At 36.0% G+C, this 18,795-nt stretch overlaps 1 protein-coding gene across 3 annotated transcripts in view; it reads right to left on the bottom strand.

Moving 5' to 3' along the window:
* The window catches only part of ARMC8 (armadillo repeat containing 8), a 102,099-nt gene that overhangs the window by 42,052 nt on the left and 41,252 nt on the right, over positions 1-18,795 (bottom strand). For 2 of the 3 annotated variants that reach the window (XM_007170337.3, XM_057545325.1), the window contains 7 exons: positions 17,078-17,170; positions 12,042-12,122; positions 9,983-10,058; positions 9,796-9,886; positions 8,088-8,148; positions 5,856-6,056; positions 2,712-2,807 (listed from right to left, as the gene is read on the bottom strand). In XM_007170337.3, the coding sequence (XP_007170399.2) occupies positions 2,712-2,807; positions 5,856-6,056; positions 8,088-8,148; positions 9,796-9,886; positions 9,983-10,058; positions 12,042-12,122; positions 17,078-17,170 (699 nt within the window). The remainder of the gene's footprint in view (positions 1-2,711; positions 2,808-5,855; positions 6,057-8,087; positions 8,149-9,795; positions 9,887-9,982; positions 10,059-12,041; positions 12,123-17,077; positions 17,171-18,795) is intronic. The other variant, XM_007170338.3, reaches the window with a different exon arrangement.

Genomic DNA, 18,795 nt, shown 5'->3' with positions numbered 1-18,795 from the left:
TTGGTTTCTTTTAATGGGAACACACTAAAACTGCTTCAAAGCAGGAGTGGTAAATCTCTGACCTACAGGTCATATTCAGTCTTCAGCTTAATTTTGTGTGGCCCAGAGAGAAGCTATTAAGAAATGAAATCACAGCAGGCCTTTTGAAGTCTTTACAAGCAATAAGATAGAGCCATAATTCCATGAAGAGAGGAGGCTTGTATCTTTCTCCTGTACTGCTGTGTATACCTCTCACTGTCTCTATCTCTTTGCTCTAGTTTTCTATTCCTTCTGCCTCATTCCCTTAACTGGTCATAATAGGGCAATGAGATATATGTTACTTCCTATATTTATTGAATTACATTACCATTTTCAATTTAAAGGGCAGACCAACTGAACATTTCATACTTTTATCCTGGAATAAATAAGCCTTCTGTTTGGCTGGGGGGTGGGGTGAGGGATGGGGGTGGAAATAGGTCTACAGGCTTTGAAATTTCTTTCAGAGATTGTCCACTCATCAACTCAGTAAACTGAAATTCCATCTTGGCAAGTATAAAAATTGCATTAAAAAATAAAACAATAATAAACATTGTACTTCAAGAATCTACACCAAAAAAAGAAATACAATCAAAGTTAAGGCAGAAGTGTAAAAGGTAAATAAATATTTCATGGAGAAAGTAAATAAAAATCTATCCAAATAATTATTTCAACAAAAATAGAATAGAAATAAACGCATTCAAAGGAAGAGTTAACATTTATCATTTTTATACACTGAAAATAAAAATTCTCCACTCCTAAGAACCGTTTTCATGCAGATTTTATCACAAAATTACTTTATATTTTCCAATTTACAATTTCTCTCTTCAGTAGTTGCTATGAACTATAAATTATTCACTTGATTTCCCAGAAATTAAATGTTCCTAAAAACTCTATATAATCCCCATTACACAGGCATACTATAGTATCTTTTCTTCAGCACACACAAAAAACTATAATAATTATAACTTATTCTTTATTTGTTATCTTTCTACAGAAATTATCAGGATTAGCCTTACCAGGAAATTATACACATTATAAATACAAGTTTTAATAAACTACTGATCATCAGACTGTTACGTTGTATTTCTAGAACACGATATCACAAATTAAAGTCATTAATTCCAAAACAATAGTTTATTAACAAAAAAGTACAAAGAAGTACAAATGGACATCCTATTTCCCCCCATTATGGTCCATCTATCTATCTCCCTTTCAGTCCATGGCATGGCCTTCTTCAGCTAAAAGACTGGGTAAAATACCTCTCCTCTTTCCACTGGGCCCTAATAAATACATAATGATTTGTTTTGGGATGGTTTAAGTTATACAGTCCATGTCAATTTTTAAAAAATATTTTATCTATATGAATTGCCATAAAAGCCTCTTCCCTTGCAGTATACCAGGTACCTAAACTGAATGAAATATATGAACAACAACATTCATAAATCATGATTAGACATAGGTAAAATCATATCACTAGTATGTTTGCCTTGAAGTAACAGTTTACAAATGAAAGCTTAGAGGTGTCAAAAAGGATTTTCATAGAGATTTACTAGAACACTTCAAGTCAAAAACATCTTGTTAACTGAACTAAATTGAGGTACATGGAAAACATTCAGCTTAGTTGTGTTTTCTGAACTGATTTTAAAGCAAAGCTACTTACATATCTAATCTTACAGATCTTACTGCTATTAATTTCAATTTTCTCCAAGAATGGTACAAGTTATTTCAATAAACCTACAGTTAATTCCATACTTGTCTTTCTACAAGCCCAAAGTACTTCTCTAAATCATGTTAAAGCCCCAATACTTTGTGATTTCTCTCACAGGGCTCCTTAAAATACCAATGCAAGATGGGGAGATTTAGTAAACTGCCACATTCAGTAAATAATGCACAATTTGCTCTCTCTGCTATGGCTCATCAAGACAGAACATATGAATTAATTTACGATGCTCCTAAAAGCCTTGTTTATAATTTATTAGATTATACATGGTTTTTTTTGAGTAGTAAGCTCCAGGCTTTTGGTTTGTGGAGGGAGCCAGATCAGAGCTTACTACAATACTTTACTCCCTGCTTAGAACTATTCTCATAAAGAACATGAGCTCAGTGTTGGACTAAGCTGTAATAACATAAGGTGCTATAGCAGTGACACATTTTTTGGGAGCTGGAAAATTCAGATGACCACTCACTAAACATAAAATCATTATTCCACAAAGATTTTATTCACATCGAACTTGCACAGTAGCAAAAAAAAATCAAAACATAACTAAGCCACATATCAAAGAACAATATACAATAAAGATTTGAATTTCTCAATGGCATTGGAAAGTATTTCCATAAATAACATTTACAATTCTAGTGTTAGGTCTTTCAAGGTGTCTGAAGCTTCACAGTGCTAGAATTGATTTTTATCAGAACACATGCAAAAATGGGCAACACAATAATCCATATTAATGACACAAAAAAGCACGCCAGTTATTTGTCATTCCAGCACGGCCATGCCACTCTATGTTCTAAAAACAAACAAACAACCCCCCAAATCCGGGTCCCATTCATTCTTCATTTATGCCTTTAGTCACTCTGTTTTATTATATTCAAACAGTCACTGTTAGTGCTCTTCACCACGACTTTCAGGTTGACGTCACTCCCTGCCTGCTGGCTGTCAGGACTGGGGGACGCCCCTCTCCCAGACTCACCTTCTTCCGGATGTCTTCATCATTTGCTCCGAGAGAGGCATAGAGCTTGAATGCAGCCTGGCGAAGTTCGTGAGCATGCTTTAAGTCATGATCAAGCTATGGGAGGGAAAAAAAGATATGTTCCAACCCAGTCCACAAATTAAATTTTCAATAAAACTAATAAAGTAGAGTTGAAGGAAAAATATGTTTTAACAACTATTAACGTTATCAGTGCTGGTTATTTTGGGTTTCTGCTCACATATGACTGAGACCTTGCTGTGTCTGTGTCAACATGACCTGGAATTCTTGCAGTCTGCTTCTGTCTAAAATGTGACACTGGTATATGAAAAACCTTTGTGAGCCTTTGAGCCTTAAAAATTCAGTGTTGCTAGATGGCAGCTTTAGTGGCACTGTTGCTTGCTTGCACCAGCTCTTTTTTTGTTTTGGCTGTGCCACGTGGCACACAAGATCTTAGCTTCCCAACCAGGGATCGACCCCGTGTCCCCTGCAGTGGAAGCGCAGAGTCCTAACCACTGGACCACCAGGGAATTTCCCACCAACTCTTTGAAATGCTCTCAAAAACACGGCACAGGGACTTCCCTGGTGGTCCAGTGGCTAAGACTCCACACTCCCAATGCAGGGGGCCTGGGTTCGATCCCTGGTCAGGGCACTAGATCCCACATGCTGCAACTAATTAATTAATTAATTAATTAAATTAAAACAAAAAACAAAAAAAATGGCACACTCAGGTCTTTCTAACCTGGAATACAGCTGATAACTTGAGTGCTGCTGCAACAGTATCTTTAGAAGGTTTTCCCAAACATTAATAGTGCTAACCAAATTTCAGCATTTAAAAAGCTTTTAGAAGCAGGAAAACCTTTGTAAAAATGCTTAATAAACAACAGACCATGGTAATCATTGCTACCTGTCTATTACAGCTATCTGAGAATTATGTTCAGGGGGCTTTTTTGGGATAAATTTATTAAAATTACTTACTGGCATGAAACAATTAATGCTATCTTTTCATATGCATAACTGGCTTTCTCAGGTATCCATTCTTCCATATACCTGATTTATCACCAAACTACCATAAAAATAAAAGAGAAGCGTGTTCTCAGGACACTTTCAGTGACTAAATATGAACCAGTAAATATATAAGGCATATCAGTAAAGTAAATAATTTTATAACTAAGAGATATAACTTATCCAAATGATTACAACTTTTTCCAAATGAGTTGCCTTGGAAAGGTTCACCCTTATGCAAAGATGTAGGTGTTGTTCATAATATTCTGAGACCCTCTTTTGAACATTCCTAAAGAACTGAATGGCACACTAGCAAGAAAACCCTGACAATAATAACATATTTTCATCGACTAAGAGAGTTTTAAGTTAACTGTCACTGGTGTGTGAAGAGGGGGAAATCCAACTGGGTAACATCATTTAGAGTAACAACAACAACAAAAACTCCACAGTAAAAAACTAAAACTCAGTTGGGGTGGTTCTGAAGGCAGTTCTTAAGAGTAGCTCCCAAATATTTTGATCAAAGCAGGTACTGATGGGTTATGGGAGGAACCTCCCAATATACGACACTCATTTTGATGTGTAAGTTCTAAAATATCTATTCTTATGTCTTAACTACTTTCCAGTCATAACATTTATTAGAATACTGACTTGGACTAAAATACCATGAAAATCACACATTTATTAACATGTAAAAAAGTCTCTCTTATGGGTCTAGTACCTATACTTGTATGTCAGAAACCACTGGATAATCCATCATCAAAAATAAAGACGACAAAACAAACTAATATTCAAGTTTAGGAGATTTAAAAAAAAGTTATTATTATTCCAGTTTTACTGTGATGGAAATAAAATGGAAAAACCCTAAGGAAAGGGATAATCTTCTATATACTAGTTAAATGTTTTGCACATGTGTAAGCTAGACGTTCTTGTAACTATGTTTCCTCACTCTCATGTCCATCAGAGTGTTCTATTTGCCTTGCTGTGATGGTCAGCTAAGGGTGTTCATGAGGCTGTAGTTAGGACTTGCTCATATGTCTTTGTACTTTGAGTTACTGTGTCAGTGAGCAAGCAGCCAGAGGGAAAACAGACAAGGCAGCTGCTTCAATATAACCTATCACTTCTACTAGAAAAACAATGCTACTGAAGGAAGAGCAGGCACGTAACTTTAATACATAAAGGGCAGTGTACATTAATACAAATATCAATGGAAGTAATTTTAGGCCCTTTCTGAGACAGAGAAAAGTTATACCCTTAATAGTTTGTTTTATTTTCAGCGTTAAATGCCAAATGAACAGTTGCCTACCGGATGAAGTTTTTTGGAACTCAGGGGCATGGGAGAGGTCAAGAGAATAGTTTAAAAAAATTTACCATTGGGACCAGTGGCATCAAAAATACAGTCACATTTGTGAAACAGTACTGGTTACTATTTAGGAGGCAATGCTCTCTCTACCATGACCTCCTTAAATAAACTTTCTCTAACAGAATATTTATCTCTCATGCTTAGAGAAGTGGATATGACAAACACGTTGAGAAAAACAAAGCCAAAAAGAATATCTACCTATTCTGAGGAACTTATAGTTTGAGAAAAAGTTAGCACAATTTGGTCCTTGATGGTCTCAAACTAGAGGTTAGATGGTGCTTTAGCTGTCACTAGCAGGCCCAAAGCACAGTATGAAACTGCAGAAAAGAAAGAAGAGATGGCAAAAATTAGAAGAAAAGGTAGCAAAAGAAAAAGACAGTGGCGGAGAGTAAAATAAAGCCACTCAGTCGCCTGGAACAAAAGATTACCCTTGTCCTAAAGAATGAGAATACAGTGACAAAGCTGATTCTGGGACTTTCAATAGCATTAGATGATGTTGATATAATGTCAATAACCAGCTTAGAGACCCCACTATTTTGGGGTTAGCTGGGAATTTGGGATGCAATTTTCTGATTATCTCCTTACTAAAAAACTTCTGACAATAAACATGAAACAAACTGGATTCAAAAACTCAAAGTGACATCATCTATGTTACTAAAAGATTTCTTTATTTAAAAGGGCTCTGAACTGTTAATTATCAATTGGTTCAAAAGTGGTGAACAGTAAGAAAATCCTTTTAAAAATCCCTCTCTTGAGCTGCTGAAAAGGAAAAGAGAACATACCCTTTTAATATCAGTGATGGCACTCACAGAGCTGGGATACTTGAAATAATCAGCAAGCATGGCAATGAGGTGATCAGTAATGCTAGCAATTCTCTGTAGCTCAACATCTGGTTCAATCAGATAGGCGAGTGTCTCAGCTCCTTCAACTCTCTCCTCTAGTAACCTCTCCTTACTGCACATTCGAACCAAACAAGGCAATGTCTGGAAGGTAGTGATATTAATTATTTGCTTTTTGGTAAATGCAAAAGCATGATGGAGATCATATAGTAACTATATCAACCCAACAGTTTTTACTGGGAGTCATGTTTGTGATCAAATGTTTCAATAAAGACTTTCAGAGAATAAAAGTTTTTTTTTGGAATGTAAAAACACACAAAATTCAGTGCATGTTAATCATTTACACTGGCACACTAAACTCCCATATATTCAAAGCACATTAATATAAAGTCTAATTAGGCTTTCGTGATCGATAAGACTGAAGCTTTATTGTAAAACCTTACAAAAGACATTTAAGAATCCCTAATAAATCATTTCTGATGCTCCTGCCCTGTCTATGTATTTATTTACCTAAAATACATCCAGCAGTTTAATTAGGAACGATTTTGCCTTAGAAAAAGTATGCTATCTTTTCCTTAATGAGTGTGATATAGCTGGGATGACTTTCAATTTTTGTTTAGAGTTTAATACTTACAGTTGCAAAAACAAAATACAGCTTTAAAAACTCAGTGATCTTCCCATTAGTCAGATTCTACCAGTTCTCCTATAATCCAAGTGAAATGCATCAATCATAGTTCCTGAGTTCTCCAGAGAACTCCCTGGAATGACTGTGATATCTACTAGTCCAATTTTACTTCTGAGGTCCTTCAAAAACCTTGGCACTGGTCTTGGTAATTTATCTACATTAGGTTCTCAATAAAAATATCCCACGTTTATATTTCTAAGGCTGATGAATCAACTTTAAAGGATAATGTGGAAATAGAAACTGAAACATCAGAATTACAGGAAGACTTCCTCTACAACCGCAGTCAACCATGCTTTGTTCTTTTCTAAGTTCCTATTATAGCTTGACCACAGAGTTTAGCACTTTATTGTTCACTGTTGATTTCTTATCAGGCTGGTTCCATCTTTTAAATACGACTCTAGGCTTCCAAGAAGAAAGCCTATTCTTATTTTCCTTGGAACAGCTACCAACATTTATCAATACCATAAGTTCATGGATTATTGAATTTAATGCTCACAACTACTACACAAAGAAGATACTATTAACCTAGCTTACCAGTGAGAAAGAAAAGGAGGGGTAGAGCAGTTAAGTAAGGGCATGGAAGCCCTTTGCACTCTATGCAGTGTTATTTACTTAGGGGGTCCTCAGATCTCATTAAACTGTCTTGCTTCACCAGAGACTAAAGGAAACATTAATCTTCGTAATGTTCTTCTATCCTTGGGTTCATTTTGAACACTGATAATGAGATCTCACATTCACAAAGTGACACACTATCAATTTACTTACAGTTGTTCTGTTCTTTATAACTAAAAGCTGTTTAATGTATTTAATATATTGTTATTCTCAATAACCCTTTGGGATAGATGAGCAGGAATTATTGCTTCCATTTTCATAATTAGGAGTCTGAGGCACCACAAGAATAAGGGATGTGCCCGAGGCTACCGACCCAGTCAGTGGTAGAAGTGCTAAAGCCAGAATCCAGGTCTTAGGACTTTTAGGGCTAGGCTTTTATCTGGGCCTTTCTGAGTTCTAGTTGCATCTGACACACCACAATAATGATGATTGCTTTCCTGTGTTATTTACTTATTCTTTCTCATTATGCCTTTTGATTATCTGCCATGTGGGTGAAATAAAGTCTTTATAGAGTTAGTGAACTGCTTGCCTACAAAACTGTGTTGCAAACTTAATGAAAACCAAGGACTAAAATGTATTTTCTATTTAACCTGAATTTTACACATTTTTATAATTTTTATATCCTTCTAATTACCATAAAAGTGAAAAAGGTTTGACAAGGAAAGATTTACTTTGACTTTCAAAACATATCTAAAACCAATTTTTTAAAACTGCATGTCATCCCACTGAAAAGCATGGTGTTTTAATATTATTTCATGCTGTGCACACATACCATAGTGATAAATGTGTAAAAAGAAATAGGAATACAAATATTTATATTCAACACTTATATGACTGGATAATTTTCACATGTTTTTAGAAAGAATTAATTCGCTCACCTTTAATACAATACAGTTGTCATCTGTCCGAATTGCTCCAGCTCTACACATGTAAGTTAAACTGGAATAAGATGGCAGAAAGTAAGTTTTTGCTTGTGTTTTAAAGCTTTAAAAAAAACGACGACGACCTACTTGCCTTTAAGATATTATGGGGAAAAAAAAGACAACTACTCTTACTTATCTTGAGGGAGAAGGTTTTGACACTCCCTTATCTGAGATTCTGTTAATTAAATAGTCAAAGAAAACTATCCGATATAGGCAGACAGTAAGCCAGAAGTTTTTTAAAATACGTACAAAATTGTTTTAAAAATAAATGGCCGAATGAATGGGTAAACGATAAAGCAAGGTGCTGGGCACACTGGAGTTCTCTATACTTTTCTCTGTACTTTTGTTTGAAATTTTCCATAATAAAAAGGAAAAAAATTTAAAATAAAATATAAAGTTAACAAAGTATCTAAATTTAAATGAAGTTGGGATATTTCAACTCCAATAGCAGTGGTAGAAGTATCACAGAAGAAGCATTTAACTTGTAACACTTATAGCTATCCCTAAGATATTAACTAACTAGTCAGAGGTTACCAGTAGTGTCTTTGAGAATTAATTAGTGATTTGGCTCTACTGAAAAACAATTTACCTTCACAATTATATCTGGCCGTGAATAAGAATACAATTACTTTCTACTCTCTAAGCAAGTACTGAACATTAAGCAATTAAGAAACTTAAATTAATGGATTTCCTTTTTGAATTACATTCCTTTGTTAATAAGCTGGAGGGAGAAAACCTAAAATACCCCATGTTCTGGCTTCTAGGGAAAGTTATAAACAAGTCAGTAAAACTCCGTCCTTATACTGTAGGAGATGAATTCTTTATAGCTGTTATCATTATCTTAAGATTTGTTACTACATTGTTTTTTGAAACCAGTTCCATGAGAGTATTACCTTACTAACAAAAAGGCAAATGCTCAGTTTTGAAGACAAAAAAGCAGACAAACAAAAAATACAAATCATATAAACAAACAGAAAACAATTCATGATGCAGGAGTGATTCACTGAAAATTCCTCGTTCTGGCCAAAATATTAGAGAACCACAGCTTCTTAAATACTGAAACTAAACCATTCACTTAGCACAGAACCCTACATAACAGGTGTTAAACCTATCTGGTAATGTATTGATAATTACAGAATTAACATGTACTGAATGCTTACATGAGCCAGGAACTGTGCTAATAAGAACATTACATAACTATCTTATAAATGGTCACATCTCTACGAGGAATCTTTGTTTTGTTTTTCCAAAGATGAGGAAGTCACATTCTCTGAAATCATGCCTTGGTTATCAACTTAAACTAATTCTCTCTATTTCTGTATCTTTATGTTTTCCTGACATGATACTTAGCATAATATGTGTTGGTTAAATCTGATCTAATTCTGTGTTATTTCAACTGAAATACAAGGAGAAGGGAATGTAATGAAGTAATTTTCTGTAGGTAGTCTTAGATGTTATAAGAGAGTTCTTGTTCTGCATGCTACTAGTAGTAAACTGAGTATAAAACTCACATCTATTTAAGAAGATATGAGATAATCCCATGACTTTCAAATTTCAAAATCCCAAAACAAGATGGGGATTGAAAGTGAGCTCATTAGGCTGTCCAAAAATACTCTAAATTGATAAAGCACTGTCTTTCTTCCCACATTGTCTTGACCTTTACCATTTTGCTGATGTGAGCTGCATTTCAATGGGCTTATCCCTCTGTAACATCTTCACAAAAATTTGTGGTAACAATTCTCCATCAACCAAAACTAGAAATAAAACAAACAACAAGGATTAAGGAATTCTTTAAATCTACAAAGTTCATAAATTAAATTGTGTAGGTGCCACTGAAAGTTCCAGCCTACCATTTACCAGGGTCATCGATACCTGGGGGTTTTCAAAAGCTAAAACTGAGAAGCATTTCAGTGCCTGCATTCGAACCTGTAAAAATAAACGAACAAACAAAGCATTTATTTTAATTTTGCAAATATAAATTTTAATGTCTCAGAATCTAAACTCTTCTGAAGAAATATCTATTTAAATCTGCCTAAAATACTAAAGGAAGGAGTCAAGGGAATAAAAATAAGACCTGTATATCTGAAGAGTACAGTAAGTTAAAATTAATTTTGAAATAAGAAAAAACAGAGAGGAAGTATCAACTAAAATGGAACTAGATAAATCCCTATTCAAATTTAAAAGAACGCTGTAAAAAATACAATGCTGGTAAGGCAAAGGGAACTTAATAACAATTACTAATTGCCTTTCAAGTGGAACATTTCTTCTTCCCAAATTACAAACCAGAGAACTGAAGAGAAGACCAAAAAAAAAAAAAGAGTACTCTTGTAGTCGTGTATGGGATGGAGATGGGGAGTGGGGGAGGAGAACACGAGAGGAAAGAAAGTTATGATAAAAGTTCGAAAAGGACTAAACTAATTTAACTTTAGAAATACTTATGAATTATGTTACTATACCTCAAAACTAGGTAACTGGTCTGGGATGACACCAAGGGCTCAAACTCTTGACCACATACAACATATTTTATAATTTGCAGGAGCTCCTATGAGAGCTGCTATTTTTCATTCTTTCTGTTCAGCTTTCACCAGATGACCTAATCCTCACTTCCAAGCCTGAGTCTATATATGATGTTCTTCTGTGGAGCCTGAGATTGGCAGGATAGGTAGCTGAGGTGTGAAGAAGCTCTGTCCCTCACTTGGGCAATGCTCTGCAGCACAAGCACATGCCTACAGGTGGAACCTAGAATATGTTCATGACACACTGGCAGTGGAGCAAACCTTGGCAAGAGTAATGTTACCAAAACCTTTTTCCTTCTACAACCTGTAACTTGCCACAGTAGATAAGGAAGTCTAGTGTGGAAAAGAAAAGAAAGAAATGAAGAACTGGGGGAGTTAATGAAGCTAGAGGATGGAGAAGAACAAGAACAGTAAATCGCCACCCCAGCAACTGTTTCTTGACATACAAGTGCTGACTGGTCTCAGCCTACACATGGTACAGAGCAGAGGAAGCAGCTCTCAGTATATATGTCCTTCCCTTGCCTCTGGCTAGTTTCAAGCTGGTTCCATTCCCCATTCCTATTCTTGTGAGATCTTCACCAAGATCTAACTTTGGATGTCTGAGGTAGGGAAAATGTACATACTAGCAGGCCAGACCTGTAAAAAAGCTAAGGACAAAAAGAGCAGACTAGGATCAGTGCAAATGGATAGACGACAAAAATGACAGCTTCTCTGCTTTACAGGAAATTCCTAGCATATTTAGTTCTAATGTGACACAATAAAGACAGTGTCCCAATATTTGCTACAACTTACCAGTTGGACAATAATGAAATGACCAAAGTTTTAACTAAATGCCTGATAGTATATCATGACACTGCTTACCTATATATAAAAGATAGTAAAGAAATTTAATTAACACAACTGAAAACCCTTGACTTTTTAACTCAAAATACAAAACAGAACACATTTTAAATGTTGATGTATATGTGGGTATATGCTGTAAGTTTGAGTCAGTGTGGCTAAATAAAGGTTTCAAACAGGAAATCCAAGGTCTTTCCTGTTATAGCAAGCCATTGCTCCTACATACTTCAAGGCATGACCTCACATGCAACTTTGGCACTGACACCATACCAGAAGAGATTACTAATGATCACAGGTAAAAATCAATAGGAACTCATACCACAATCATATCCTGAAGAAAAAAAAATAAAAAGGAAAGACAAGGTAGATTTTTTTTTAAGTGCACTCTCTCTATAGGTAAAACAATGCCCCATAACATTTTACTGATAAAATACTATTCTTGATCACAATATCTACCAAAGAAACAACAAAATATGTGTGCTTCTTTCCAGACCAAGACTCTAGAAACCCAAAATGAAGTATAAAAGTCTGGCCATAATTTTTAACATCTTACTTTGTAAGATACTGAGGTTAGTAGGTGAGCAATATTCTGAACTGCACCATGATTAAATAAAATTGTTTGATGATCTGGACCCTGTAAGAAAAGAGAATATAATAATACATTAAGAAGAGTAATGATTCATTCCAATAAAACATTTACTTAAATGGAGAAAACCACATTCACTACAATGTAGAATTTTTAGTTACCCTTCTCCTGTATAAACCCATTCCCAAAAAGCAGGATAGACACTGTTTTCAGTCCTGCAAAGGGCTGTTACATCTTACCTCTCATCTCAGTTCCATAGAACCGCTGCCTCCTTACCTCCCCAAATAAGGAAGGGGGCACAGAAGCTATCCTGGCATAGGCCCTCACACCATTACAGCAACAAAAGCACTCCAAATTCTGCATTTCATGTGCACACCCTTACCCTATGCCCACAGGAGACAGTGTAGTCATTCTTACAACTTAAGGCTGATGACCTAGCCAGGGGAACAATAAAACTAATTAATTACAAGAGAAACTGGACCAGATCCTAAGCTACCTCAACACATCTGGGAGGTTGGAGCAGTGGATGGTAGGAAACACAGCACTGCATAACTGAGAAGTAAACATGTTTTAGTTCTCTTTCTCTCTCATTTCTCTTAAAATTATCACTTCTTAGAGTAAGAAAGTGAAGTAATAGGAAAATTCAGGTATTTTATTTTTTACCAACTCTGTTTTCTACTAATCAATTTACTTAAGATCTTCAAAATGGCACAAGCTAAAGATTAATGCAAGGCTTTGAAATTGCCAGTACTTAATTCACTTCTTTTATGTCCCACCCATTCACTCAAATAATGAAAAGTCAATTAAAGCCAAGGCAAGGATGGTATTTCATGTTTATCATAATTTAGGAGAGAAAAGTGTAGCACTGAAAGGTAGGTTACCTATTTGGGTTCACCAGAGGAAACCAGTTCCTAGTCTAGAAGAAAAGCTCTCAAACCAACTTCTCCAACTCACTATTTAGCCAAGTTACAACTGTCTTGCAGATGCTCATTCTTCCTTGGACCAAAATATCCATCATTTGAAGTGGGAAGATTAGCATTCATACTTCTGAATAATAAAAGAGCCATACTCTATTTTATAGGCAACAATCCCCTAAACATTTTACATACTATTAAGAGCCCTTTAGGGACTTCCCTGGTGGTCCCGTGGGTAAGACTGCGCTCCCAATGCAGGGGGCCCGGGTTCGATCCCTAGTCAGGGAACTAGATCCCACGTGCATGCCAAAACTAAGAGTTCACATGCAGCAATTAAGAAGTCCTCATGCCACAACTAAAGATCCCGCCTGCCGCAACTAAGACCTGGTGCAGCCTAAATAAATAAACAAACAAACATTTTTAAAAAGAGCCCTTAAAAAAAAAAACACTTCAGCAATTTCTCTCTTAATTTACATACATCTTAAAAATTGAAGTATAATTGATTCTATACATTTTCTAACTTCTAATTTTTAAAATTTATTTATTTATTTATTTATTTATTTATTTATTTATGGCTGTGTTGAGTCTTCGTTTCTGTGCGAGGGCTTTCTCTAGTTGCGGCAAGCGCGGGCCACTCTTCATCGCGGTGCGCGGGCCTCTCACTATTGCGGCCTCTCTTGTTGCGGAGCACAGGCTCCAGACGCGCAGGCTCAGCAATTGTGGCTCACGGGCCTAGTCGCTCCACAGCACGTGGGATCCTCCCAGGCCAGGGCTCGAACCCATGTCCCCTGCATTGGCAGGTAGATTCTCAACCACTGTGCCACCAGGGAAGCCCCTTATTTTTAATCACTATATAATATTCCACAGTTAACTCAAGCAAACCCCCATCACATATTTTTGGTACTTTCTAATGTCTCACTATTAATTGACTCATTTGAAACATAGGAGTCTCTGGCTTATTCATTATAAGGGTAGTGGTGGAGACTACAAAGGGGGAGCCAAGGAAAAGGGTCTCCTCAGAATCTGACTCATTTTTTCTACCACAAGTAGGTAACTAGAATAAGTTATGAAGATAAGCCTCAGTTAGCCTTGACTAAGGTTTTTTTGCCTTCCTTATAAATTTTAACACCCTGATTTATATACAGGCAATGTTTAGCAGAACAGCTAAGTAGGCAGGGGGCTGCCTCTACCCCCTTGTACCTCACTGTTCTTCCACTGTCTTCAGCCAATCCATTCTCCTGATTTGAGGTGACCTAATACTAATAGATTATTTTATATTCTTCAAGACAAAGAACAATACACAAGTATATTCCTTCCCCCTATTTTAACACAAATGGTAGGATAATACTATATATTTATATATATATAATATATAAAATACTACATATAAATACTATATATATACTATACATACATATATAAGTATATATATGCATGGCTCTAAACCTTTTATTTCCTTTATAATATATCTCAGTGATCACACATATCAGTACATAAAGAGCTTTCTCATTTCTTTTTTGGCCTTAATCCATTGTACAAATGTCCCATACTTTAACTAGTATCCTACAGTTAGACATTCAGATGGTTTCCAGTCTTGGAGTTATATTTATAAATGATGGTGAAGCACAGTGCAATTCTCTGTATGTAACTGTTTCCCACCACTTACAGGATATTGTACTTTTTAATCCCTCACATTCTTTGCCCAAATTGCAGCAAATATTTGTTACAAAAGAAGCTCTTCCTCCTCTCTATGGTCATAGATAGGATTGTGTAAAAACAACTGCAAGGAAGGAATTAGTGACTGAACCAACTAAAGAGGAGGAACTATTATTCCATTATCAAGTTTCTCTTTAGTCTCTCCAAATCAACCTGCATGAACCTGGAGTTAGTGAAACAGCCTCTCAGGGTGGGAAGCACATAAGCCCTCATGATCCTAAACCCCAAAAGATAGGTCTCGAAATCTGAGTCACTGCTTAAGTGGCAACAATGTAGAAGTTAGAATTCCAATTAATATTATTACTAGCCTTTTTTTGCTCCTTAATAAATCAGGGACAGAATTTCAAAAATATAACTATGATTAGCTTATAACACAAATGCTTTAGAAATCTCTTTTTCTGTCTCCCCTGCCCAAAGTATGTAAATTTATTTAATATTGATACTAGTATATGAAAATTTGTAAATGAGTCTTAAAATGCTACTATGAATTTTATTTATTGTTTTCATAAACAAAATGAAAATAAAAGGTTTTTATAATTAATGACAATACAGAGATCATCAGACCAGTTGTTTTCAAAGATACATGTTGTTAGTGTATCAGTAGGGAAATTAATACTGTATTTTAGACTATTACTATTGTCACTGGGTTTATACATGCTATAATGTTTTCTGAGGTCTAGTTATATCTCAGACTACTTAAATTGGGTCATCTAATTATCATGGCAAATGCTAATTATCAGGCTAAAAGAAAGCTGAGTTCAGGTTTTTAATTTTCTTCAGTTCTGTTAGTGGCATGAGGGTGCCTGTAAATTCTTGTTCAGCATAAGTTTCTCTCCAGCAAAAGAACTAGTGATTTAACAGTATTCCGTTATCTATGATTTCAGCTAAAACAGCATTGAGAAGTTTCAGATGAGCAAGCCTAAAAGCACTGAGAAGTTTCTGAAGAGCAATTCTAAAAACTATTTGGGTAACTTCAGGAATAGGATTATTCAAACTTCTCATAATTTGACATGTAGTAGTTATACCTCCAGGTCCAATTTTCAGTGTCCTTTTGGGATTACTGTGATTATGACTAGTAGATGACGTGCTCTCAAGCACTTGCATCTAGATGCTGAAAGATTTGTAATGAGGCATATAGTTCTGGAGTATCCTTCTCCACCTATCTACCAGGGTTGGCTATAAGACATCATTTAATGTTGGAAATTGTTTTCTCAAAGCTTTTCTTTGCCCACCTCAAGAGATTCAGGAATTGACATCCCTGGTCCTGTGAGTTGGCTTACATGCTCACAAAGCAATCCAGGAAGAGAAACTTCAGAGACTTGACAAAAATCTTAAATTCTAAATGTCTTATATAGAATAGAATAGGCTATGACAGCTAGGATTTGGGAGGGGTTTTAAGTTATAATCTGTAGTTAGTTATAATCTATAGTTACTTTTTCTGAAAGCAACTGATTTAATTTACATTTGGGAAACTGTCCTAAAATAGCATAGATCTGTGATCTTCTTAGTTTAGTATGCAGTTGTTCACCTTTCCCTCTTTCCTATAGTTCCCCAAACTCCTCATTTCATATTTGCATTATAAGTGATAAGTAGGTAAGTAATGCTGTCCTGAAAAACTTATCAGAAGATAAACAATGACTTGGTTAAAAGTTAGCAAATTATGGTTATCAAAAGAGTACACTCAATATGTAAACTATGAAGCAAAATAAATAGCACTGCAGAGCACTCTTCAGTTTAGGTTCAGGCTCTTTTAATAACTGAAATTCCTCTCAACAAAGAGGAGAGAAGAATCTCTCTTAGTTCTCCTTATAAGAGGTCACTTAAAACAATTTCCAACGATGTGGAAACTGAAGGTGTGGGAAAACAGTCATGAGCATATACTGCTGGTAGGAGTATAAAATTGTATAACCTCCATATAAGACAACATGTGGTAAAATTACACATGCACACACTCTTTGACTCAGCAATTCTGTTTCTTATAAAATGTCTTACATACAGGGTATTTGCTGCATCACTGCTGTGAAATAAGATTGGAAACAAGCTAAATGCCCAACAATACAGGACTGGTTGAATAAATTATTGACATCTATACAATAAAATACTCTTCAACTGTTTAAGAAAAAAAGAATGAGGAAACTCCTTATGTACTGATATGGAATATCCTTCAAGATGTTAAGTGAGAAATGCAAGGTGCAGAACAGTATGTATGGTATGCTACCATTTGTGTCAAAAAAAAAAAAAAAGAGGGGAAAATACATACATACATCTGCTTATATGTGTATAGATTAGCTACAGGAGGATACACACAGAAGGCACATCTCCTGAGGACATGCAAGATTTTATATTATAGAGAACATTTGTTCTGGTTCTTACTTTACAGCAGTGTGAGAAGATCTGACAGATGTACTCCTGGGTATAGCGGGACCTGCTAAGCAGCGCCATGAGATGCGGTATCACTGTGGCATCCTGGAGTCAAAGGGAAGAAGAGCACAGCAACAAGAAACTCAAACACAGTGAGTATCTCTAACAAATGATTTCCACGAGCAGATACATATGTAAGCCTCTTATCTTAATGACAGTAAATCAAGTCTCTTTAAGGAACACAACACAAAAGCAACACGGCAATCAAAACTGTCTAGGCAAAGGACAAGGAAAGGGGCTTCAATGTTCATCCTTGACAACAAAATACAAGAACAGGAAATTCTCAATTTCTCTCCCATAAACAGCCTACATCTCCACAATAAAACAAAATCATTTCAATAAGACTTGACATAAACCTATTCTGAAACCAAAATGTGACATATTAATAAGGTATGTAATAATGTATTGCTTATAAGGAGGAATTACTGTATTAAAATAAAAGTTGGCAATTTTGATCTCTGAGATGTTCTGGTAAGTATCAGCAACAGGTTAACACTCATAACAACTGTAGTTAGCTAATTTCAGTCTTCACAATTTATATCATAGCAACTTCTCACTTATAGCCCACTCTCTGCCTACTACTGACACTTCACAACATACATGATGGTATAGGACAAGACAGAAGAATCCACCCAACCTGCTGCAGGGCTCTCCAAAAATCTCCTCTTTCTTGAGTGCAAAAAGAATTAAACGTTGAAATAATATTTGGCTTGAAGCACAGATGGAAAAGGAGACTTAGCTCAAGCCCCCTAGTCAATGCTGTCACAAGTCCTGTAGCAATAATTCTCAAATATGAATGTGCATTGCGTGTATGTTCCCAGGGGACATTCTGTAGATACAGATTCTGATGCTCTAGGTTTGGAGTAGGACTTAAGATTCTCCATTCTAACAAGCTCCCAACTGATACCTGATGTTGCTGGTCCACAGACCACCCTTTGACAAAAGACAACAGAGGGCAAGGAAGGAAACTTAAAAGAATACCAGAATACCACTGTTGGGATAAACAAGATTTGGGGTTTCCCTCAGAAAGAAAAGAATGCTCAAGATACATAAAAGCTAAGTAGGAAAACAGAAGGTTGTTGATGCCTACAAGTAGAATCTTTTCCCCTTGCTTGTTAGTATAACCCTGTGTTGTCATAAGCAGTTTAAAAACAAAATGAGGGAATTCCCTGGTGGTCCAGGGGTTAGGACTCAGCGCTTTCACTGCCATAGGCCCAGGTTTGATCCCAGGTCGGGGAACTAAGATCCCGCAAGCGGCGTGGCGTGGACAAAAAAAATAAACAACACTCAGAAAATTTCAAAGAAAGTCAGCTACTAAATTCATTTAAAAAAGGGAAGAGATGAGAATGTAAAGTACGCATCTATTTTACAGATGCGGGGTTGGGGTGGCAGGAATAACGACGACAGTGTTTCCATTGACAGATGATAGGGAAGTAGGTAACAGCTGAGAGAGAAGAAGCACTTGAGAGGAAGAGCCTCTATTAGGCTCCTAAAACTACTTCCACCTCATTCCTTTCCTCCATTGCTCTCTCATCCCTCCGTTTTCCTGTGACAACAGCCCCTATCCCATTTCTTCACACCTGCATCCTTTCTGCCAACTGTGTTCTATATCTGCAGTTTATGGTTGAATAAACAAGGCAAAGAACAGTTACATAATTTCCCCAAAGTCA

The sequence above is a fragment of the Balaenoptera acutorostrata genome, chromosome 4, assembly GCF_949987535.1.
Source record: "Balaenoptera acutorostrata chromosome 4, mBalAcu1.1, whole genome shotgun sequence".
NCBI classification, from domain to species: Eukaryota; Metazoa; Chordata; class Mammalia; order Artiodactyla; family Balaenopteridae; genus Balaenoptera; species Balaenoptera acutorostrata.
The sequence above is the reverse complement of the archived record's forward strand: the minus strand, read 5'-3'. Positions and strand labels throughout refer to the sequence as shown.